The sequence below is a fragment of the Lonchura striata genome, chromosome 13 (genome assembly GCF_046129695.1).
Source record: "Lonchura striata isolate bLonStr1 chromosome 13, bLonStr1.mat, whole genome shotgun sequence".
Taxonomy (NCBI): domain Eukaryota; kingdom Metazoa; phylum Chordata; class Aves; order Passeriformes; family Estrildidae; genus Lonchura; species Lonchura striata.
In genome coordinates this window covers 22609498-22634065 of record NC_134615.1, presented here as the reverse complement: position 1 = coordinate 22634065, position 24568 = coordinate 22609498, and the positions used below count along the sequence as shown (strand labels likewise).

Sequence of the window (24568 nt, the reverse complement as noted above, 5' to 3'; positions counted from 1 at the left end):
CTGGCTTGGAAAAGGTCCTTAGGACTGTCTATTCCACCTGCTCCCCTGCACTAACCCGTGTCCCCAAGTGGCACATCCTCATGGATTTTAAATCCTTGCAGGGATGGGGACTCCACTGCTGGAAAGCTCCCCTAACATCTAAGGCTGCTAGGTACCAGGGAAGGCTGGTCACCCTTCTCCTGTTCCTTAGGAGAAGAGATGGGAGAAGACACGGTGGCAAAGCAGGGCCCAGCTGAAGCAACATCCTGCCTCCAACAGGGACCTTCCAGACTGTCCCCAGCTCAGGAATTCCTCCTCATCCTCCAAGTGAAGCCTCTCTCCAAGCCACATCTCCCTGCAGGACCAACAGCAGCTCCTGTGAGCCACTCTCTGCTGGAATCCTGGCCTCGGGTGAGTTCCCAGCACCCCAGAGATGCTGGGAAGGGTGCAGCTCTCAGTGCTCCCGAGCCTCCCTGGCACTGTGGGGATTGATGGGAGCCATCCCAGCTCCTGCAGGGATTGACACCGCCTCAGCAGCGCTGATGTATGTGCTCAGATCTATTTAATGAAATGCCAAATGATAGGCTAAATAACTGAGCAACTTCAGCTTGATTTATGGCGTGGAAGTGAGGAATGCGTGTCCCTGCTGTCAGCCATCTTGGCTGCCAACAGAGGTCACGAGCACTAATTGTAGCTAATTAACACTAATTAGACTTGGGAAAGACTGGGTCTCCTCTCCCCAGTCGTCCCCATCCACCCCAGCCCTTCAGCACTCGCATTCCCTGGAAGCAGGCTGCCTTCCCAGCAGCTCAGGGCTCAGCAGGTCCTGTTAATCCCAGTGCAGCTGCAATCATCAGCTCCTGCTTTCCCCCACCTTTTCCACCCTGCCAGGCTCCCAGAGTCCAACTTGCTGCTCCCTTTGGAGCGTGCCACATCCTTGGAGCGACTCTTGGGGGATACTCGAGTCCTCACCAGGTCACCTGGACCAGCAGATGCCACCCTTGGGCTCCCAGGAGCCCTGCCCAAGGACACTGGGCTGCTCCGAGCCCGCTGGGTTTGCAGCCCGTGCTCATGGATCAAGCATCAAAGGCTCCTGAGGGGCAGAGTCTGAAACTTCCTCAAAAAACCGCATGTATATTAATTCCACAGCCATTATTCATGAGGAAATCCTCTCCCCAGCAGCTCCCAGGCCCCCACTCTCTCCCGGGGTGCAGGACAAAGCCTGTCCTGGTGTCCCCAGCCTGGCCAGCAGAGCCCCTGGCACCGGGAGAAGGGCCAGCACTGCTCTCCTGGATCCAGCTGCTGTCCTGGCACGGGCAGCCCTGGCTGGCAGCACAACTCCAGTCTGCTGCCAAAACCCTCCAGCAGGGCCTGGGAGGAGAGTGGCTCAGCAGCTGCAGCCCCAGATCTGTGCCCGGGGTGGGACAGGCAGCTGCTCCCCAGGCAGGTTCCAGCCACAGCGGGAGGATGTGGAGCTGCTGGAGAAGTCCAGAGGGGCCACGGAGCTGCTCCAGGGCTGGAGCCCCTCTGCTCTGGAGCCAGCCTGGCACAGCTGGGGGTTTCACCTGCAGAAAACAAGGATCCAGGGAGAGCCCAGAGCCCCTGCCAGGGCCTGAAGGGGCTCCAGGAGAGCTGGAGAGGGATGGGGACGAGGGATGGAGGGACAGCACACAGGGAATGGCTTCAAACTGAAAGGGAGGGGGTAGGCTCAGATGGGATATCAGGGAGAAATCCTTCCCTGTGAGGGTGGGCAGGCCCTGGCACAGGTGCCCAGAGCAGCTGTGGCTGCCCCTGGATCCCTGGAAGTGTCCAAGGCCAGGCTGAACAGGGCTTGGAGCAACCTGGGCTAGTGGAAAGTGTCCCTGCCCATGGCAGGGGGTGGGATGGATGAGCTTTAAGGTTCTCCCAACCCAAACCATCCTGGGATTCTGTGAAACTCCATCCCAGAGCCTCCCCCAGCCCTAGAAATGAAGAGCCCTTCCTGCTCTGGCCTGGAGGGTCCTGCTGGGCACAGGAGGGACCATCCAAAGACACCAAAATCCTGAGGCTGCCACCAGCTGCTGCCACGCCTCTCCCACAGAAGATCCAGGAGCAAGCAGTGGCTGCCAGGCTCTGTTGGCCCCTGGCCACTGAGGCAGAGCAGGATTTGGCCACCCATGTGGAATCTGGAGGTAATTGAATGGCTCCTGAGAAAGGGAATCAATCCATTGGAAGGGAATTGCTGTTCCTGCACCTTGGGAATTGTACCACAGCTCAAAGCTGCTTTGCAGCCCTTTCTGTCCATGCACACGAAGCTGTGCCAGGGCAGGTTTAGGGTGGGTATCTGGAAAAGTTTTTTTTATTCCAGAGGGTGCCGGGCACGGCCCTGAGGCTGCCAGAGCTCCAGGAGCCTTTGGACAATGCTCTCAGGCACAGGCTGGGATTGTTGGGGTGTCTGTGCAGGGCCAGGATTTGTACTTTGATGATCTTAAACCAAGATTTAACAATGTGAAAAACAGCTCCAAGGTTGTGGGGTTTTTTTAAAATGCAGCTCAAAGAAAGAAATTTAAAAGATATGAGTCATCATTCTGCAATCATGGAATATCCTCTTCCAGCTCAGGATATTCCATGATTGATCTATTGATCTGGGAAAGGTACTGGGCCATCTTCAAGGTGCTGCTCCCAGGAGAAAGGGGTTCAACAACAAGACTCCCCACTCTCAGAACTTCTCCAGAGACTCCTGGAGCAGCCAGCATGAGGAAAAAAGAAAATCAGAAATTAAAAAAAAAAAAAAAAAAAGCAAGCCCCAGCCTGGAATGAATTCCTGTCATGCTCTCTAACAGGGAACTTTGTATTCCACAGGCAGCAGCGCCGAGCCTGCTGTCAGAGCCATGCTGGGAGAAAGGGCAAAACCCTGCCGAGATGAAAGAATGGGAAGCACTGGAACAGCCTCCCCTGGCATTTACACCTGGAAAAAAAATAAATCACTCAAGGGCATCTCACAAAGAGCTGTGCTAATAAGGCTCTCCTCCCCACGCTGTGTGGCTGCGTGGGACATGGAGCAGTGCCAGCAGTGCTGGCAGCAGCTCGGGCACCTGGGAGGGGAAAGGAGCAGGTAAAACAAGCCTGATCCAAGCCTGAGCTGAGCTCTGCCCACCCTGCTTCCAGCCAGGGCACACACAGAGGGACTTGGGGACCTGCCTCGAGTGCAGCTAACCCTTGTCTCAGCTGATCTGTCACAGATTCCTTCCCCTCACACATGTATTCTCCAAAGGCTCCTCACATTCACTCCTCTCAGCAGGGTGAGAAGTCAGGGTGATGCCCACTGGCCCTCCTGGCTTGTCTGCACATCCTATTTCCTTCACCATGCCCATTCCCCCTCCACATCCCCTCCTGGCTCCCGTGAGTGGGCTCACTCCACCACAGACCTTTCCCTGCTCCCAGGAGGATTTTTCTCCTTCTCTGAGCACAGGGCAGTGTTTAGTGTCCTCTGGTGTCACTGTCCCACTGCAGTATCTGCACTCGGGATGCCCCTGGGGCAGGGAAAGCACCATCCACTGCATCCCTTCTCCAGCCCATCCCTCTCCCATCCCCTGCAAGCCAGACTTCCCATCACATCCCACTGGGCAGCAGCTTTGGCTACCAAAGAGCCTCGTCTGTCCTATTGTTCTGGGGCCTTGGGGGCTGCTGCAGATGGTTCCTGCTCCAGCCTTGGCCAGGGCTGGCACTGGGCACCCTCACACAGCCTGTGCCAGCCAAGGCCTGGGAATCCAGCCAGGAAAGGACAGCACCACATGGAAGCTCAGCCTTGGCAAAGCCTGGCAGCACCTCAGACCCTGCCTGGCCTGGCAGAGGTGCTGCTCCTCATTTTTATCTCATTTCTTCAGCTCAGCATGACCAGGAGCCTCTCCAAGCCCTCAGAACTGAAGGACAGGAGCAGATGAACACTCCCCAGGCTGCACGTCCTGCTCCAATGGAAAGCACTGGGTAAACCAGGCAAACCTGGAAGGTTTCTGCAAACCAGGCAGCCAAGAGTTTGGAGGCTCAGTCCTCACTAGCAGCAACTCCTCAGTGACTGATATGACACAAGCAGGCTGAGCAGGGACCCCTGACTCCTCCAGCCTGAATTACTGCAGATGGGTTTGCCCAGAGGACCAGCCAGAAAAGAAAAAGTAAGTAAAAATGAAAAACGCTTCTTTTTTTCACATTAGCATTTAAATATTTATGGAAATCCCTGCAGACACGGAGATGAAAAAGAAAACTCAAAGAGCAATAAATAAGTCAATGCTCCAAGGTGTGGCTGCAGAGCTGAATGTGGCTGCTGGAGCTTTGGAGAACGTGGTAACGAAAAATAATAATGGTAATAATAAAAACATAAGAGCAGATCTCTCTGCTCCCTGCAGCCACTGAGGGACAATCAAACCTTGGCAAAAGGCAGAATCACCTCTTCTCTTCCATGCAGTGACCTGTGGCCTGGCCGTGGCACTGCCAGGGATCCAGGGGCAGCCACAGCTGCTCTGGGCACCTGTGCCAGGGCCTGCCCACCCTGCCAGGGAGGATTCCTCCCTAAATCCCTGAAATGGGGTGGAATTGAGTGAGATGGGATGGGAAGAATGATTCCCAGCAGTCAGGGGCTCGTTCCAGGCTCTCCCTGCAGGCTGTGAGAGCAGCACTGCTGTCGCAGAGCTGGAGGGGTAAAAGCAGACACAGAACAAAAGGGCAGAGCCTGGATTTTGGAGCTGCAGGTGCCTGCTGTTCCCACCAGCTCTCAGCTGGGGAGCAATTGCTCCATGCCTCTGGAAAGGAGGCTCAGTGCAGCAGAGGTTCTCAAAGAAGGGAAGGGTTGGCATCCAAGATGTTTGATACGACGAGAGCAGAGCTTTAGAGAGTAAACAAATTCTGTGCCAAAAAGCTGCTCTCATTTACAGCTACAAAAATCCCAAGTCACTCTGAACTGCTGAAAACATCACTTTCACCAGCAGTCAGGGAGGAAGAATCACGGAATCAGGGAAGGTTTCGGGTTGGAAGGGACCTTAAAGCTCATCTTGTGCCACCCCACCCATGTCCTGGTGACCCCAGGGCTTCCAGTAGCCAGGCAAACCTGGAAATATTGAATCCTCAAGGAGACAGAATAAATACTTGAGCAGGAAGTAAAAAGAGAATTCTCTCCCCAAAGTGCTCTGAGTGTGTGTGTAAGGAACCTCTGGGGGTGATAAAGGCTGATATACCAGAAAATATTCCATCTTTATGGTTTTAATTTTAAAAACACTTCTTAAACTAGGGCTGGGTGGAAAGGGGAGCCCAGCACGTGCCTGGTCTGGCTTCTGCTCCTGCCCCTTCCTACAGCAGCACATTTGGGGTGCACCTGGCATTTTTGGGGGTGTCCTTCCGTGGCATTTGTGGGAAGGTGGGTCCCAAAGGCAGCAGCTGAGCGCTGCCATCCTGCCCCCCCGTGAGCTGATCCCTGCCAGACTCCTCAAGAAGCTCCTCCAGGCAGGAGCCCCGCTCCATCCGGTGGGATCACACCGGTAACTCACATAATTTCAGCACATTACAATTAAGGAATCATTTCTTTAAAAATAGAATTTGCATTAGCTGGATTTGTGAGTAGGAAAGCCACTGCAAACAAACAGAAAACCTGCAGATTAAGATGCTAATTAGATGCATTTCTATTTATAATCCGCCTTGATCAGCCTCAAGTATTTTCTCTTTCAGGTGTCTGTGCTCCACCCACGGATGTGAGCAATTCCCCTGGCAGGGAAACACCTGCTGCTCCCTGGGGACAGCCAAGCACCGGGAAAAGCCTGTGCCAAGGGATGGGGCTGCATCCTCCTCCTCCTCCTCCTCCTCCTCCTCAGGACACAGCCCCAGAGCTGTGCCTGGCCAAGGATGACCTGCCCAGGGCCTTTCCTACAAACAGCACATTCCTCTCTGCTGGAAAACTGCAGGGAAGGGGTGGAAATCACAGAATCATGCAATTAGCTGGAAAAGATCTTTAAGATCATCAAGTCCAACCACCAGCCCTGCAGCACCACCATGGGCACCCCATACCATGTTCCCAAGTGTCACATCCATGTTTTTTCAACACTTGCAGGGATGGGGACTCCAGCGCTATTGGAAATGCAGGTGAACCCAATGGGAAGAAATGGCAATGTCTGACTCAATTCAGAAGGCTGAATGATTTCTTTATTATAACTGTGCTAAAATACATTAATATACTATATAAAAGGAGGATCCCAAAACTATGTACTGCTTTCTCTGACTCTAACTCACCTCGTGCCCCTCTCTGAGAGTCCAGCCCCAGGTGGGTTGGATTGGCCATCAGCTCAAACAATCCTCACCAGAGTCCAACCAAGCAATCACCCCAGGTAAACAAATCTCCAAACACATTCCACATGGGAAAAACAAGGAGCAGAAACAGAAATTGTTTTCTCTTTCATTTCTCTCTGTGCACCTCTATGAAAAATGCTGTGTGCCCTTTCCACAAAGAAATTTTCTCCTCTATCCACCCTAAGCCTTCTCTAAGGCCATTTTGTCTCGTCCTCTTCCTTCTTCCCACCCTGGCTGTCCCCTCCTGTCAGGGAGTCACAAAGTCCCCCCTGAGCCTCTTTTCCTCCAGGCTGAGCCCCTTTCCAGCTCCCTCAGCCCCTCCTGGTGCTCCGGCCGTGATGGGGGTTGGACTTGATGGCCTTGAAAGGTCCTTCCTCACCCAAACTATTCCATGCTTCTATGGAATCTGCAAGAGCCCGGGCTGGGAATGGCAAGGATCTGCAGCTGTGTCAGCTGTGGACTGGAGAGCTCAGTCAGAAAATGACACAGAGAGGAGGTGGTTGAAACCTGTCAGAGTCACTGGGATCAGTCCCTGGCCTGGCACTCGTGGCTGCAGCAAGAGCATGTTCCATTTTTGGAGCAAGCTGGGAATGCTGAGTGGGATGTTCCCAGCTAAGCCAGGGCTCCTCCTTGGTGCTTGGATTTGTAATCACAGTGGGAAAACAGCTTCTTTTTGTTGTGGTTGGGGTTTGGTTTTGTTTTCCCTTTCAGCTCATGTTGTCTTTCAGTGCAGAACATCCAGAAGAAATAAAGAAACACCAGGTCCACTCTGTTCTCCCTCTAAAGCCTTGACAACAGGATATGAGAAGTGTTTTGGGCCATAGGATTTATTACTAATGGAGTTCAGGGGCATTTGTGACCTGGGCAAAACGATCCAGCAAAAATTCACTGATAAACCAAGATTTAACAATGTGAAAAACAGCTCCAAGGTTGTGGGGTTTTTTTAAATGCAGCTCAAAGAAAGAAATTTAAAAGATATGAGTCATCATTCTGCAATGTGCATCAAACAAGTTAAATAACTCTTACTTTCTTAACGACATATTAATCAAAGTGCATTGATTCTTGAATCAGATTCTACTCCCAACAAGCTCTCTATCTTCTCCATCCTGATGCGTGCATTAAGAGAGTTTTATTCTGACAGATACAATATAGCAATCAATAAAATCTTATTATATGGAGCAGGGATACATGGATTTGTCGCAGGATTTATGCACTACTTTCAGAGCCGGTGCTATTTCATGTCTCAGCCTTAACCTGTAATTGAAAATAAATCTCCCCGAGTACACCAGGTTCAAATTTTCTGGATGTGTGGGCAAATGTGACTGGGAGCTGCCCTTCCCTGGGGGAGCAGGCTGCTCCGGGGCCGCGTCGCTGCCCAGGGAGCAGGGCAGGACTGGCACATTCCTCTGGAGAAACGAGCTGTGGGGAGTGCTGGGCACCGTGGTGGGCACCCACCCCGCTCCCAAAGCCTCCTCGAGCTTCCAAAGGCACCTCCTGCCTCCTGGGCAGGGATAACACAGGCTGGCAGTGCCAGGGCTGGGCACCGTGGGCATGGAGGGATGGATGATGGATGGATGGACAGATGGATGATGGATGGATGGATGATGGATGATGAATGGATGATGGAGTAATGGATGATGGATGGATAGATGGATGGACGGATGGATGGATGGACGGACGGATGGACGGATGGATGACCACAGAAGCTGCTGTTTCTCTGCTGCTTTCCTCCAGTTCCCAAGGTTCGATTTTGCTCACAGGATCATGGAGTGGTTTGGGTTGGAAGCGACCTTGAAGGCCACCCACTGCCACCCCCTGCCGTGGGCAGGGACACCTTTCACTGTCCCAGGTTGCTCCAAAACCTTGCCTTGGACACTTCCAGAGATCCAGAAGCAGCCACAGCTTCTCTGGGCACCCTGTGCCAGATCCTCATCCTAAAAATTGTCTTCCTTGCCTCTTTTCCCCTCTCCTCCCCTCTCAGCAGCACGTGAGGGTCTGGAGGCTGCCCCTCAGCTGGCAGGGCCTGGCACAGCTGGGCAGGCTCAGCAGGGACAGGAGCCAGATGCCCACAGGCGTTTTCCTTTGGGCTCGCTCGGCCTCCGAGGGCTCGGTGCCACTTGGATGTAGGACAGCAGGTGGAGACCCAGCAGTCTCCCTGGAAATGGCTGGAGGGGACTTTGATCTAAGCAGCTCTGTCAACAGCGTTAACAAAATAAAAATAATCAAATTCACTCGGATGGAAACGAGAGATGGAGGGATTGGCAGACAGCAGCACAAATCCCAGGGAATAAAGAGGATGGGAGCAACAGCACATCCCCTCGGCACCACCAGGAGTTCAGAGGCTTCTCAGAAGAGCCATGAGCTTGAATTCATCAAAATCACTGGGTTTCTTCCCCCCTTTTTCTGGGCAGGGCTTGGAGCAACCTGGTCTAGTGGAAGGTGTCCTTGTCCATGGCACAGGGCGAACTTAAAGATCTCTTCCCATCCAATCCACCCCATAATTCTGTGAAACCCCAGCCTTGAGGGACTTGGCCACCACCTGCAGCCTGTAGTCACTGGTGGGGACACCACAAGGGTCAGAGGGAGCAGAACCCTGACGAAAGCCATGGCACACGTTTTGGGAACACCTTGTGCTGGCATTCAGCCTCACCTGTAAAACCCTCACCTGGATGACCTGGGAGTGGCAGGTACAGGGAATTACAGCCTGGCAGTGGCCAGGATTCACCTCTGTTGGATCCTGCCAGTAGGGTTTTGGCTCCAGGGTAACCAATTTGTGCTTAATGGGGATAATTCACCCACCAGATCCAATCCCTGTGCCAGGACACAACCCCTTCCATTCCCTCAAGGTTTTTTTTAGCACCACAGGACATTTGCCACCTCTGAGTGATCTCCAGAGGCTGCTGATGAGGCTGGGGCAGGCAGGGTGAGGACGGGGCCATGGGATCACTCCTGGCACTGCTGGATAAATGAGACTTGGGGAAAACCCAGTTCCATTGACCTCATATCCACAGGAGATGGAGCAGGAGAGGGAAGGTAAGGAAGGCAGGGTGGGGTAGGGATGGAGAAGGGAGTTCAAGCCTCCTGCCTGAGGGACCATCAAGGAGGTCACCTGGCTGCTGGTGGAGGTTGTCCAAGCACCCCTTGACCCACCCTGAGCCCCCCACTCCTGTCACTGCTCCCCCTCCCTTGTTTCAGCTCTGAGCTCTGCTTGGTTGGCGAAAGGGTTAAGTTTAATTTATACTGATTTCTATTTAATATCATTCTCTCCCCGTAGGAGCCGGCAGCTGTGAGCTGATTGTAGTCCCTCATTATGCAGTCTGTATCACTAATGGCCTGTGACAAAGGCATGCCATCTTCCCGGCCTCACCCCCGAGAGCCAATTAAACACACATACTCCCTTCCTGTTTGCGGCGCATTACAATGAAATTAAACTGAATTTCAAAATCATTTTCTCCTAAAGACATCTCTTTGCAATAATTAATGCACGCTATTCCTTTGCAGCTGAAATATTCATCAGGAGTGTTGACTAAAAAAAATTGTTGAAGCTGATTGCCCTGCACCCCACGTGAGGGGCTGGCGATGCTCCGGTCCCAGCCCGCGGTGCCTGCCTGGCTTGGGGACTCGTGGTGACACTGCTGGCAGAGTGAGCTCTGCTTCGGGAGAACAATTAGAATAAATCACAGCTTCTTCAGGAGCAGGCAGTAAATCAGGTTACGCAGAAGGCATCAGAAATCCAGCCTGACTCCTGCCACCACAGCACTGCTGACACACAGTAAAGAGGGGAAGGGGCAATCAGAGCTGTGGGTATCATGGAATTAGAGAATCCCTGAGGTTGGAAAAGACCTCCAGGGTCATTAAATCCAACCTGTGACTGATCCCCACCGTGTCACCCATCCCAGAGCACTGAGTGCCATGTCCAGCTGTTCCTTGGACACCTCCAGGGATGGGGATTCCAGCATCTCCCTGGGCAGCCCCTGCCAATGAACAACCCTTTCCACAAAGAAATTCCTCCTGATGTCCAACCCGAGCCTCCCCCGGCACAGCTTGAGGCCATTTCCTCAAATCACTGGAAGCAGATAGCCTGGAAGTGGAACCCAACCCCCACCCGGCCTCACCCCCCTCTCAGGGGGTTCTAGCTGGTAGTTAATGATTCTGGGACACAGTCCCTGTGTAAATTGAGACAAATCCCACCTGTCAGCAGAGCTGAATTCCCAAGAAAACATTCAGCAGTGGTACTTCATGCTTAGGAGCAAAGGACCCCAAACACCCCCCCATTACTTGGTGACTTGGTCACGATGCCCTTCCTGAGCCAGTGTGACACTGGCATTCCCTGGACAGACAGACACAATTCTGTCTCTCAGGATTTCTTGGAGAAGCACAGAGAGGAGAAGAGAAAACAATCTTTATCTCTGCTCCTTTTTTTTCCCCGTGTGGAATGTGGTGTGGAGATTGTTCACCTGCTCTGATGGCTGGGTTGGATCCTGGTGAAGGTTTTTTGGGGTCAGTGTCCAGTGGGATCCAGCTGTGGCTCAGCAGGGAGTCACGAGTTTGTTAGTGGTTAGATGGGTAAGTAAGAAGTAAGTGTGTAGAATAGGATAACATCTCTTGAAATAGTATATTAATGTAATATAGTATATTAATGTAATATAGTATAGTTTTAATAAAGTGAGTTTGTTAGTTGTTAGATAGCTAAGTAAGAAGTAAGTATATAGAATAGGACAGTTTCTCTTTAAATAGTATATTAATATAATATAGTATAGTTTTAATAAAGCTGAGTTTGTTAGTTAGCTAAGTAAGAAGTAAGTATATAGAATAGGACAGTATCTCTTTAAATAGTATATTCCTATAATGTAGTATAGTTTTAATAAAGCTGAGTTTGTTAGTTGTTAGTTAGCTAAGTAAGAAGTAAGTATATAGGACAGTTTCTCTTTAAATAATATATTAATATAATAAAGTATAGTTTTAATAAAGCAATCCTTCAGCCTCCTGATCTGAAGCAGACATCATCATTTCCTCCTGAGCCAGGTTTGCTGCATTTTTCCTACAAGCCAGCGTCTGGAAGCACATCCAGCCTGCACTCCCATGCCAGCCCCAGCTCCAAGCCCTCTCCAGCCCCGTGCACACCCCCAGAGCTGCTGTCCCCTGTCCCTGTCCCCTGTCCCCTATCCCCCCCGGGGCGCCGTTCCCGTACCTGTCCGGAACCACCCGTCGGGCGTGAAGGCATCCGCGGTCTCCTTGGGCCTGTTCCAGTACTGGCGGAACACCGAGGGGCCCTTCACCAGCAGCTCCCCCTCCTGCCCCTCCTGGCCCGGGGTCACCTAGGACAGGCACAGGCACACAGTCAGTGTCCCCTGTCCCCAGCGTGCAGGGTGACACGCAGGACCCGCAGCTCGGGCGCTGCCAGCCCTTGCCAGGCTCCAGCACACCCTGCCCACCTGCAGCACCTCTCTCCTCCGGTGGAAGGGCTCATCCAGGTGCTTTTGACATCCCAAATCAGCACCTGTGTTATATGAGAACAAGGATTGGCATCCTGGAACTTCCAGCTGCTGGCAGAGAGGACACACATGCAGGAAATTACTCCTGGCAATGGGATGGACCTTTCTGAGGCCTTCCAGGGATCCAGGGGCAGCCACAGCTTCTCTGGGCAACCTGTGCCAGGGCCTCCCACCCTCACTGCCAGGAATTCCTTCCCAATATCCCACCTAAACCCAATGATATCCACAACCAAGGTGTGCAAAGCTACTGCTGGGATGGAAGGGTGCTGCTCCATGGAGAACAGCTCAGTAACAGGAATTCCAAGCCACTTTCCCAGCCACTTTGTACTTGAGCTACTGCAATGGCCAGGATCCATCTGGGACCCCAAAAATCAGCAGTGCCAGAAACAGGGCCACGAGGGAAAGCTGTAATAGCAGTGCTGGAGCGCCAGGCAGTCCCAGGGCAGGGCAGGCTCTCTGCAGCCCTAATGGAAAACGCTTAGAAAACTGCTTCTAAGGCATCATTTTAAAGTATTTCCTTCCTGATGTCCTGTCCTGGAGGATGGGGTGACAGGGGGATCTCTGCACACACAGCCCAGGCTTCCAGAGCCCTGGTTGGGGATCAATTCCCTGCCTGGAAGATGCTGCAGGGAAGAAAAGTCGTTAATGCCAATGAGGAATTCTGCTGAGCCATGGCAAGGTGGGGATGGTGCTGGGTGAGCTCTTCCCACAGATCTGAAAGAAGGAACTGAAGTCCAGACTATCCACAAAAGAAACCTGAGGTCTGGAGGGCCTGGAGCAAAACTCCACACCTGTAGCAGCAAAGGGCACAAAGGATCCAAAAAAGGTCACAAAAAGGCACCAAAAAAGGCACAATGGGCACAAAGGGCACAAGAAACACAAAGGCTCCATGGACAAGAGTGGCAGGGACATGGTGGGTGACACAGAGGGACCAGCAAGGCTGGTTTCAGGGCTCTTACAGGCTGTGTGGCATTTTATGATGCAGCTCTTTCTTCTCACTCCTTTTCCTGCTGTTCCAGCTGTGGCACCACAAAACAAGCAGCTTCCCTGAGCAGCGTCTGGTGTTCAGGCTCCTTCCCACTCCCCAGAAGGGCTGGGGAGGGGATGGCAGAGCTAAGAACCTGCAAACAGCTCCCCGAACTTCACCTACACACCCTGCCAGGCTCTGGCTTCTTCCTGTCAGTGCTGAACACAAGAAGAGCTGTAAATCTGTCTGCTACAAACCCCTCCAGCCCCATCCTGCCCAGGATTCCACGGTGCCAGGTACCTGCACAGCCCCAGGGATCAATCCTGCCCTGATTTACCTGCACAGTGCCATGTCTGGTGTGAATCAAGCCTTGAACCCGCTCCAAATTTCCTGTCACATCAACTCCAATTTTGGCAGCGGCTCAACCCACGTCTTATCTCGAGCAGAGCCCCTTGGCAGCAGGCACCTCCCTGTTGTGTAATTTAATGATGTTATGGCTGGCTTGCAAACAGTAAAACAGAGAGGCCGTGACGTTATCTTAATAGGATTTTGCTTGCTGCACTCGGAGTGTCACCGGCGCTGCTCCCCAGCGTGGCACGGGGCACACACCACCCCGACAGCAGCAATTAAAATCCAAGGTTCGTGGCATTTATCTCCTCCAAGCCCTGGTGCCAGATCCCTCTGCAGTGCCAGGGACACCACGCTGGCTGGCTCTGGGGGCAGGGATGGCAGCACACAGCTGGGCTGCTTGTTTCCTTCTCGCTCCAATCCTGGTGGCTCCCGTTGTTCCCGCGTGGCTCGCTGGCACGAGCAGCTGCTGGAGGCATCACATTGCTGAGTGCCCCATCTCCCCCTCTCCCAGTGCCATATTTTAATGCATTCCAGCAAGCTTAACACCCAGGCACAGCGTGGCCCTGAAGGTTGTTTGAGAGCTCCCTGCTCTAAACCCAGTCGAGCTGGACCAGCCGGCTCACGAGATAAGATTCCATTTTCCACGCATGGAAATAAAAGGTTGTAATAAATTCTTTGAAGGCCTAAATCTGGGTGATTAGAAAATGCATATTTCCCCCCTGCCCGTTCCCATTTTACCTCTTTATTAGGAGGGAGGTTTGTAAAGAGTGGGAATCCCTGCCTGGCACAGGGCCTGGGATTTGTTCAAAGTGCCCGTTTGTTTTCTGCGGTCTCTGCCCGGAGAGCACGGAGCCTCTAATGGGCTCTAATGGAATTAGGGAAGGCTCCGAGCTGCGTCTCCTTCTCTGGGAAGCAGGGAAGGCACGGTGGGCTCCTAAGCAGAAACATGTGGGAGACACAGAGGGGAGGCTGGAAGGTGAGGCTTGAGGAGGTGAGAGCATGTTCTTGGGCTGGGGATTGGTAGGAAGAGAGATTTTAGGAGAAAACCCAAATACCTTCAGGCTGCAAACAGGTTTTAGAGAGATCCACTTAAACTCTACCAGATGCCTCCTTCCCCCTTCATCCCCCAAATACTCAGACTCATGGAAGTGTCTGGGTTGGAAGGACTTCAAAGTTTATCCAGTCCCACCATGGGCAGGGACGCCTTCCACCAGCCCAGGTTGCTCCAAGCCTCATCCAGCCTGGCCTTGGACATTTCCAGGGGATCCAGGGGCAGCCACAGCTTCTCTGGGCATCCTGTGCCAGGATTTCACCACCCTGACAGAGAAGGATTTCTCCCTGATATCCCATCTGAGCCTACCCCCTTCCAGTTTGCAGCCATTCCCTGGGTCCTGTCCCTCCATCTCTTGTCCCCATCCCTCTCCAGCTCTCCTGGAGCCCCTTCAGGCCCTGGCAGGGGCTCTGAGCTCTTCCTGGAGCTTCTCCTGCACAGGGACCTGAAGTTGGTTTTGCTGAACTTCTTTCCTGGGGGAGCACCAAAGGTTGTGGATCAGAGCATCATCTCTCAGCAGGGACCTCAGAAGGGTCCCTGTAACTCCACAAAGCAAAAGCATTTTGACTTGTGGGGAGGAAAGAAATGCCTCTGCAGCCCTGCCTCCTCCCTGCTGTGCTGCTCGGCTTGGAAGTGCTTGGCATTTTTCCCCACCTTGTAAATAAATGATTACTGTGATCAAAATAATTAAGCAACCGAGCCCTTAAGTGACTAATAGAAAACAATAATTTATGTATGTGAGGTTTATGGAAGTGACGGAGCCCCTTCACCTCTTCTGCCAGAGAAGTCACTTTTTCCTGGTGTTCATATTGGGATTTTTAACATACCAGAGCACAGGAAATGATGTCTCCTTCCTGTCAGGAGCTGTGCAGAGCCTCCTTTTCTCCAGGCTGAACACAGCATCCAACAGCTCAGCCCTCACTGACCTGGAGAGAGCTGGGCAGCTCCAGGCTTGGCCCAGGCTCTGCTGCTCCAGATCACAGCACAGCCAGGCTGCTGTGGGAGGGGAGGACATGCTCACCTGCCTCCTGAAGGAAGCTGAAGCTAACAACCTGCCTGCCAGTGCCTTAAATCACCATCTCCCAGGGTCACACTGGGATGAATGTCCCAGGACTGGGAGGTGTGTCAGAGCATTACCAAATTCCCCGGCAATCTGAACTTTCCTGCCCATTCCTAATTAAAAATTCCCTGCTAAGTAGCCTGGTTGTGTAAAGGCATTATCGTTCCTTGGAGCTCCGTGTCCTGCAGCATCCACACAAGCCTGGCAGGAGGCAAGTTAGGCACAGAACAATTTTCCTCCTGCTGGAAAAAGGCAGATTTCTGCTCCTCAGGGACACAGCACAGAGAGAGTAAGGAAAAAATAAAACCCCAACCTAAAAACCCCAAGCTCAGGCTGTAATCTGCGAGGCCACATTTCACATCTGTTTTTGCAATGTTAACTTTTATAAAAGGGCTGGGAATAACACAATCCATTTACTTTTCATTTTGGAGAGTTATAAATTTAAAAGCAAGGCTGGTGCACAGTGGAGCTGGAACACTGAAACTTATTTTCAAACAACCCAACCCTCTACTTACAGCAAATGTTGCTCCACTGAAAACAAAAGTGATTGTCTATATTTTTAGCCAATACTGATTTTTTTTTAGGTTACCAGCCTGATCAGCTCCAGATGATCCCAAAAGCACGACAGAAAAGAAGCCAAGTTTGGGAAAGGTCAGCCCTCCCTGCAGTTGTTCATGGACACAGAACTTCTTGATCTATATTAACACCATAAATTAGATGTGTAACACTGCTGCAGAGATGCCAACAGCTCTCCACGCTGCTGTTCTCATCCCTGTCGTTTGCAGGCTCCCTGGGATAACAAACGAGGTGAGATGTCAGCACATCTTCCCACTCCCCCTGCTCTCCTCCTTGGAGGAAGGCTCCCAACGTGCCCTCAGCTGGTTCTGGGCTGGGGGCAGGCAGAGGACCAGGCAAGGACTCCATCAGCGGCCCACCTTTGGTTTGGTTCCCTTCAGCCTCCCCTAAAAGTGCAGTTTGGGAGGCTGTGATGAGCTGTGAGTGTGCACACACTGCCCCACAACCTCTGATTGCTGCCCCTGCTGAGCCATCCCTGCTCCCCTGGCTGCAGAACCCTGGGAGAGACAGCTCCTCTTCCTTCAGCCTCCAGAGAGGCTCCTCTTCCTCTTCCTTCAGCTCCAGAGAGGCTCCTCTTCCTTCAGCCTCTGCTCCAGCACCTCCCCACCACGCCCAGAGCTCTTCCACAAACACCCCAAATCTTCCCCCAGCTACAAAGGGCAATATTCCAGTGGAAGGTGTCCCTGCCCATGAATATGCTCCATCCTTCCAACCCAGTCTGGGATGCTATGGAAGAACAAAACAACAACAAAGGGATTCACAGAGGTCCAGAGGGTGCTGTGACAGAGGTGAGCTCCAAGGAAACTCTTGTGAAAAGAAGGTTCTTGACAGATGGATTCAACTTCCATGTGCAAGGAAATATCCTCCTGGAATTGAGGCTGTCCCTGTGATGAGAAGAGTTTTCACCTGAGAAACAAAGGGACATGATGCTACTGCAACCTCTGCCTCCACTTTTACTGCCAGGAAGAAATAAAACAGAGCTATGGCCACAAATTAAAAAAAAAAAAAACCAAACCAGAGGGCAGACAGAAAGAAGGAAGGAGATATAAATACATCTGAGAATGGAATCAATGCCTGAGTTAAGTAAAGAACAGCATGTGATCAATGAGAAGCAACTAAAATGTTTATACAGGAACAAAAGCAGCCTGGGTAACAAAGTGGAGACTCTTGAATTACTTGGTCAGGACACAAAACAGGATCCTGAGGAGATGAGAGAAATATGGCAAAAAAAAAAAAAAAAATAGAGATAATTGGAACACACACAAGTGCAGTGTCCAGCACTGAGAGGGCTTTGGAAGGAGGTTCTGGAAGAAGCTGAGGCAAATGGAAAATGGGAATAAATGCAGAGTGTTTTTATCAAAGGTGGATTGTGCCAGAAATCCTGAGGGTTGGGGTTACAGAGAGAAGCTGCAGATCTAATCCAGACTGCCTTCAACAGCACATTCCCCACGCTGCCTGATGGAAAAGATCACGGAGCTGGGGGAAAGCTCCTCATGGGAGATGGAATGGGGATGCTGGGGGTAAAGTTCACCATCAAGGTACCAATACATGAGGATGGGATGGAGCAGGGAGAAGAAAACCAGGGCAAAACTGGAGGAGAGCTGTTCTGGAAGTGCAGGAGCACTGAGGACAAGGAATAAACCGGTCTAGGCTGAGGTCTGAATGGGACAGGAAAGGAACAATCCAAGTGTTGCTTCAGTTCTTCCTCTGGGACAGTCAGAGACAGGACTCCCAGGCCAGCTGATCCCATCCTGGCCATTCTCAGGAATGCCAGGCATGGGGGGGCACGTGCCCAGAGCCAGCTCCAGCCTCACCAACTGCTCTGGGACACCTGGATGGGTGAGGAGAATCCCACAGGGATGCCCGTGCCAGGTCCCCAGACCCACGCCAGCCACGGGGGTGCCTCCAAGACAACCCTGGCAGCTCCATGGGCACCACCCCACGGGTTCTGAAGAGATTTGGGACGGACACGGGCAAGGTGGAGGGACAGGGACAGCCAAGAGCTGCAGCCACAACCACGGGTGACAGAGCCAGCTGCCCCCAGCCCCGCCGAGGTGCTGGCAGCCAGCAGCAAGCTGTGAGCAGATGGCACGGGCACGGGGAGCACGGGGAGGAGGGGACAGAGATGCTGCTGGTGGCTTTCAGGAGGGACAGCCACAGCCAGGCCGGTTCCCGTCCAGCACGACAGCTTGCATATGGAGAAACGAGATAATTACAACCTTTGGAAGGGGGGGCAGCCCGTGGCACAGCGTCCTCCTGCTGCCAGCTCCTGCGAGCCATCCGTCCCCACGCTCCCTCCGCAGCCTGGGCACCAGGAAATTGCTGGCCATAAAAGCCCTGCTCCAGCCCTGCCTCGGCTACAGCTGTGAAGCCAGTTTAGCTATTGATAGCCCCCCATTGTCAGCACTAGGCTTGGGCTCTGGTGAGAGAGAGCAATTTGGGGAAGATGAAAAAGAGAGGGAAAAAAAAAAAAGAGAAATCCAACAAAAATGACAGCCCAAAAAAAAAACCAACAAACAAACAAGTAAAGGAGGAGAGAGACAATACCCGACAGCTTGCAGGGTTTCCAGGCCTCTGCCAGCTGGGAAGCTGAGTGTATGAAATATGCATTGCACTGAACAAAGCAAGCTGAAACGTTCAGAGCTGGAGAGCTGTAACCCTTTCCTGGGCGCCAGAGCCACGGGGAGAGCTGCCAAAAATCCAGGGGAAAACACCCCAGGGGAAGAAGCACCCCGGGCTGTGGGCAAGGACTACAGGCCTGAGGAAGGTGGGAAATGAGGAACTGCTCTGGATGCCAGTGAATCCAGGAGCAGGATGGGGCATGACTCAGGGCAGGCAAAGCCCTGCTGTCCCTGACACCCACTCCCACACCTCTGCTCCCCAAGGATGTTTCCTGGGAGAAACCCTTCTCCCAGGACTCCCAGAGCAGCATCTCTCCAGGGGACAGCTCTGCATCCCCCACTGCTGCTCAGGCAGGAGGTGGGGACACACTCAGGGTTGTGACACTGATGGCACTGTCACCTCCTGCCCTCACTGGCCTGTCACAGGTGTCAAAACCCAGGTGTCAAAACCCAGCACATCCCTCTGGCTGCCCTGGCTGGCTCCAGACCCTGGCAGGGGGCTCGGAGACCTTGGCATGAAGTCAAAAACACCTGTGGCTTTGATTTCAGCCTGTGGAAAAAGCTGCCAACTCTGTGTGAGGAATTACAAGCCACAAAGGTTTGAGCAGTGTGATAGTTGAATTAACACAGGGTGAAAAAGTAGAATTTTGGGGTTTTTAGAATGGGGTTCAAGGGGACAAGATGGAGGGATTTGGGAATGTCCTGACCTTCTTCTCCTTCTTCTTGCCCTCTATGTCTTGCTGTGATGGTGACACTTTTCTATTGGTTTAAGGTAGAGAGACACACTGTCTAACATAGATAGATATTGACACATTATGGTAAACATAATACAGGTAGTTTTTGATATAAAATGCAAACACCACCCTGAGGACAGACAGAATGCCATGGCCAACCTGCTGGCCAGAGCTCAGCAGGGCAGAGAAAGAATGTTATAGATAAGGGAAAATAAACAGCCTTGAGAAGCTGACCCTACAGGCTGGGAAATGAGGACTTTTACACTCTCAGGGTCATCCCAACGCCTGACACCCAGGCTGCTGCACACCCCGGGCTGGAACAGGCAGAGCAGAGGGTGGATGTGTCAGGCTGGAGTGCCCAGTGTGGGCAGCCCCAGGCAGCCTGAGCCAGCCTGCCTGGCTCCTGTCAGCCCCCAAAAGCAGCACAGGCTGCACAACACCCAGAGGAAACAGCACAGCACAGCTGAAAACCCGAGCAAATGGGATGGATGGGGCACAGGGCTCCTGAGAGGAGACCAAAGGAGTGAAGGAAAGGAATTCAGTGCTCCAATCACGGGAGAAAATGCAGGGAAGAACAGAGATCCAGCAAACTTTCAGCTAAGTAGATTATTGATCTTCAGGGTGTGCCAGGAACCAGCTTTGCAAATTACAGAGGTCCCCTGCTGCAGGCTCAGGCAGTTACCGGATGGCAGAGCAGGAACTCCCCAGCTCCCTGCTCCTGCCACCCACAGCCTGCCTCCTCCTCCTCCTCCTCCTCCTCCTCCTCCTCCTCTGCCGCCGCCGCTCCTGTTTGGATCACACATATCCAAAGGGTACCAGCACGAGAGGAAAGGGAGTGACAGCCCAGCTTGATGGGAGAGATGTGTTAGTGGGGAGGGAAGAGGTCGGAGAACGCTGGCTGTGCTGGGGCAGGAGCAGGAACCCAGGCCAGCACAGGGGGAAGGCGCTGAGCCTGCGAGGGTCCCTTGGAAAGGGCAGAGGCAGAGCTCGCTGAGGGCTCTGCAGGCACCGCTGAGCTGGGAACGCCTGGCTCACTGCCCTGACACTGCCCCAGCCCCACACACTGCCCTGACACTGCCCCAGCCCCACACACACTGCCCCAGCCCCACACACACTGCCCCAGCCCCACACACACTGCCCCAGCCCCACACACACTGCCCCAGCCCCACACACACTGCCCCAGCCCCACACACTGCCTCAGCCCCACACACACTGCCCCAGCCCCACACACACTGCCCCAGCCCCACACACACTGCCCTGACACTGCCCCAGCCCCACTCATTCCACTGACACTGCCCCAGCCCCGGCACAGACATCACCTGCTCGCAGGAGCCCGGGGAGGAGAGGTGGCTCAGAGCCCAAATCCTGGCAGGATGCTCAGCATCCTCCTAGATCAGCCCCATGTGCTTGAATCATGGAATATCCTGAGCTGCAAGGCACCCACAAGGATCATCAATCCAGCCCTGCACAGACACCCCAACAACCCCACTCTGGGCATCCCTGGCAGTGTTGTCCAGACTCCCCTGGAGCTCTGGCAGCCTCAGGGCTGTGCCCATTCCCTGGGGAGCCTGGGCAGTGCCAGCACCCTCTGGGGAAAGAACCTTTTCCTAATATCCAACCTAAACCAGCTCCAGCCACTCCCTGGGTCCTGTCCCCAGGGGACACCAGAGGGAAGAGATCAGTAGCTGCCCCTCTGCTGCCCCTCATGAGGATGCTGAAGACCCCTGAGGTCTCCCCTCAGTCTCCTCCAGCCCTCAGCCACTCTAAGGCTCAGAGACCTCCTGGGAGCGAGGCGAGGAAGGATTTGTTCATCCTTCTCACAGGAGGCAAGGAAAAGGCCACGGGGTTATCTGGTGGCACGGGCAGGGTGACACCAACCAGCTCTTCCCATCCCTGGGCCAGCCCCTCTGCCCTGGAGGAGCTGGTTTTAACAAAGCCGGGCCTTTCTGGGACTGCTGGAGCGTGAGGAGCGCCCGGACTGTCAGATCCGCCTCGTTTTACATAAATTCCACTGACGTTGTCTCTCCTGCCATGAATTATTAACCAAGCATGATACACAGTGCCAGCAGCAGCGTCTGGGGCAGGCACTGAGCAGGTGAGGCTCTGCCTGGGGCCGCAGGTGTGAGGCACAGGAATTCCAGCATCCCTGGGAGCAGAGGTGTTGTCACCGAGGCTGCCACCTGGTCACGCCAGGCAAAGTCACACTCCGTGCCCAGGGCACATAAAAGCCAAACTCTGGCATCTCCACGCATCCATCTGTGCCAGCACACGCTGGGAGCAGGGACTGCTCTTCCCACCTTGTGACAGTCCCAGGGACAGAGGCAGCTGGCTCTGCTCTGCTCCTGGAAATGTTGTGGCTGTCCTGGAGGTACCCAGCCAGCCACTCTCTCCTAGGGTGGCCTGAGCAGATGGGACCATTGCTCTCCCTGAAGCCTGAAGAAACTCCAGTTAAGCTGGGCCAAGAGGAATGGTGGGTGAGATGTGAGATGGGCACAGCTTTTCAGAGAGGGACCAACCCATGAGCCAATGCCCAGAGGCAAATTAGCACCTCCCCACACCCTCCCCGGCTGATGACTTGAGAATTCACCAGAACATTCAAAAGGTCCCCAGGGGAGAGCCTGACAGGAAAGTGAACCATCAGCAAGGGGCAGGGAGCCAAGGCCAGAGCTGGTGGGAGCTCCTGCAAGAATTGTGAGCTGTGGGTATGGACCACACCGGGGGCTGCAGGTGAGAAATCAGCAGGATAAAGGACAATTCCTCTGCCTTCAAAATAAACCCAAGCAGCCTGAAGCCAGAGGAAAGAGGAGAGTTATGTGAATCCCAGCTCTGTAAAGGCCTGAGGAGGTGGTGGGCTTCCAGCACCAGCCACAGATCATCTGGGCTCCCCTTCTCTGGTCACTCAGTGCAATGAGAAGGAAGGGGAAAGAGTACTGAGCAGGAAAAAATAACATTCCGCATTTTTTTCCTCTCATAATTCAGTAGAACAACATCCACATTTCATCCTGGAAGGAGCTGCACTTTGGGGATTCTGGTGTCTGAGATCTAATTTGTAAAGCGCCCAGGGATCCCTGAGGGGAAAAAAGCATTATAGGATCATTATTAAAAGGGACACGTTATATTTCATGTCTCAGTCCACACAAGTGGAAAAAAAAAGCCAAGAGCAAACTCTGGGATCAGAGGACAAACCTGTGAAATATAACACACATCCAGGGAGTGAAAAAACCAGGACATGGGGAGTCTCCTGCTTTGCCCGCTGCTCGGCCACGCCACAGCAGTGACACAGAGTAAAAAGCAGCAAAGAGGGTTTTTTTTTAATAAAAGCCACAATCCGTGGTCCCTCTCAGCTGTCCCCTGGGCTGTTTTACAAGTCTGGGGCAGATCCAGCTCTTACAGCATCGGAACACAAAACACAACCTGAGCACAGCCCACCCACGGGGCTGCCTGTGGTCCTGCTGGCTCCTCCACCTGCCACCAGATAATTCAGACAAAAAAAGCTCTCCTTGAGCCTCTCAGCAGTGCTTGCACCAGCAGTGTCTCTGCCACGGCCCTTTCAAACCCTCAGCATGTAGGTGGCTGGATGAGAAGCCATTTCCCAGGGGAATGAGCAAAGGAGCCTATTTCAGGTTGAATCTCACGCCTGCCTGTGCCCCACCCACGCGGTGTCACTGCTGGGGTCACTTCTGTCACACACACAGCATCAATCTGCTCAGCCAAGCCCAGAGAGCACCAGGGATGGATCTGCCAGAGCAGCACAACACCCGCAGCGAGGGTGTGGAGGGGAGGGGGCAGGGATGCAGACCCTGCTCAGCCACTTCTGTGCCAAGAGACAGCCTGGGCCTTGGGCTGGGGCTGCTGCTGCAGCAGGGAACGCTCAGCACCCCAGCACTGGCGTGGATTATGCTTCCCAATCCCAGATGCCTGACCCTTGGCACACCAGAACTGCAGGTGCTGGTGTCATGTGGAGCTCAGCACGGAGCTTGACTCCCATGGAAACCTGATGGGTTTCTCCCAGTGCTGTTTCCAAACCAGTGCAACCCCCAAGGCCACCAATCCCGCCCTTCCAATCACAGAATCATGGAATGCTTTGGGCTGGGAGGGACCTTAAAGCTTATCTTGTTCCATGGGCAGGGACCTTCCACTAGACCTGGTCTTCAGAGTGAAATAGAATAGGTTTATATGTAGGTTTATATGTAGGTTTATATTGGGAAGGAATATTTCCCTGTGAGGGTGCTGAGCACAGTGTCCAGGGCAGCTGTGGCTGCCCCTGGATCCCTGGGAGTGCCCAAGGCCAGGCTGGATGGGGCTTGGAGCAACCTGGGCTAGTGGAAGGTGTCCCTGCCATGGCAGGAGTGGGACTGGATGGGCTTTAAGGTCCTTTCCAACCCAAACCATTCCACGATTGTATGGACAGCACTTGTCCAGTCCATAAAGCACCACGGCTACAGAAGCCCCCAAACAAAGCTCTCAGAATTCTGAGCACAGGAGCAGCACAAGCCTCAGTGCTGGGGTTTTCAGAGGGCTGGGGAGACCTCTCCCTGAGTGAAGACCTTTCTCTGGGTGAAGCAGGGGGAAGGTGGCAGTACCTGAGTGCTGTTTTCATCCCCCTGGGCGTGGATGGAGTAGGAGCGAGCGCCGTCCCTGAAGGTCTCGCTGGCGATGCGCACTGCCACGCCGGGTAGCGGGGTGCCCACGGAGCCTGCGGGGGAGAGAGAGTGGAAACAGGGCACAGCCCCCGGGAAAACACAGCATCAGGGTGCAAAAGAGCAGCTGTTTGTCTAGCAATGGCATCTGCAGGCTGTGCTGCCACTAAAGGACTTCCTAGCAGGGGTGTCCCTTCAGGAAGGCGTCGATCTCACCGTGTGTCTGCTGGAAATGTCAGGAGCAGGCAGTGCTGGGAATGCCTCTGAACACAAACGTGTCTCTAGCCCTGAACAGACTCTCTTGGCCACTCTTTGAACCTCTGCATCTCTTCAGAGCTCAGGAATAAAGCTGTTTCTTTTTTTTTAAAAAGAAAAAAAGAAAGGCACCACAAAACCTACACAAAGCTGTGAAAAGAGAGCACAGCGATTACTCTGCTCCTCTACAGCCTGCACCTGACAGGGGAGGCAAAGGCTTAACAGCTGAGACTTGCCAGGGATTATCTCAGTTTTAGGAGACATCAATACACTGGATAGAAAACATCACAGGAGAAAAGCAGGGATCAAAACCACCCTGTTCTTCCACAGGTTTCAATTTCAAAGCCAAGGGGCTGACACAGTGTCACAACAACCACTACTGAGCTCCAAGCTCTGGGACCCCGAGCTTCCCAACCTGCAGCCTTCCCACCCCCTGGTTCAGGGCCTGTTCTTCCTGGGGAGCACCCGAGAGCTCAGCAGAGGGGGCAGCTCTGTTCCTGTGACCTTTGGGATGGGCAGCAGATCTCAGC

At 53.3% G+C, this 24568-nt stretch overlaps 1 protein-coding gene across 2 annotated transcripts in view; it reads right to left on the bottom strand.

Annotated features, from left to right (window-relative positions):
* ACSF3 (acyl-CoA synthetase family member 3) overlaps positions 1–24568 on the bottom strand; it is a 51742-nt gene that overhangs the window by 7513 nt on the left and 19661 nt on the right. For both annotated transcript variants that reach the window (XM_021526925.2, XM_077786399.1), the window contains exons 6-7: positions 23727–23839; positions 11480–11606 (exon numbers count right to left, since the gene is read on the bottom strand). In XM_021526925.2, the coding sequence (XP_021382600.1) occupies positions 11480–11606; positions 23727–23839 (240 nt within the window). The remainder of the gene's footprint in view (positions 1–11479; positions 11607–23726; positions 23840–24568) is intronic.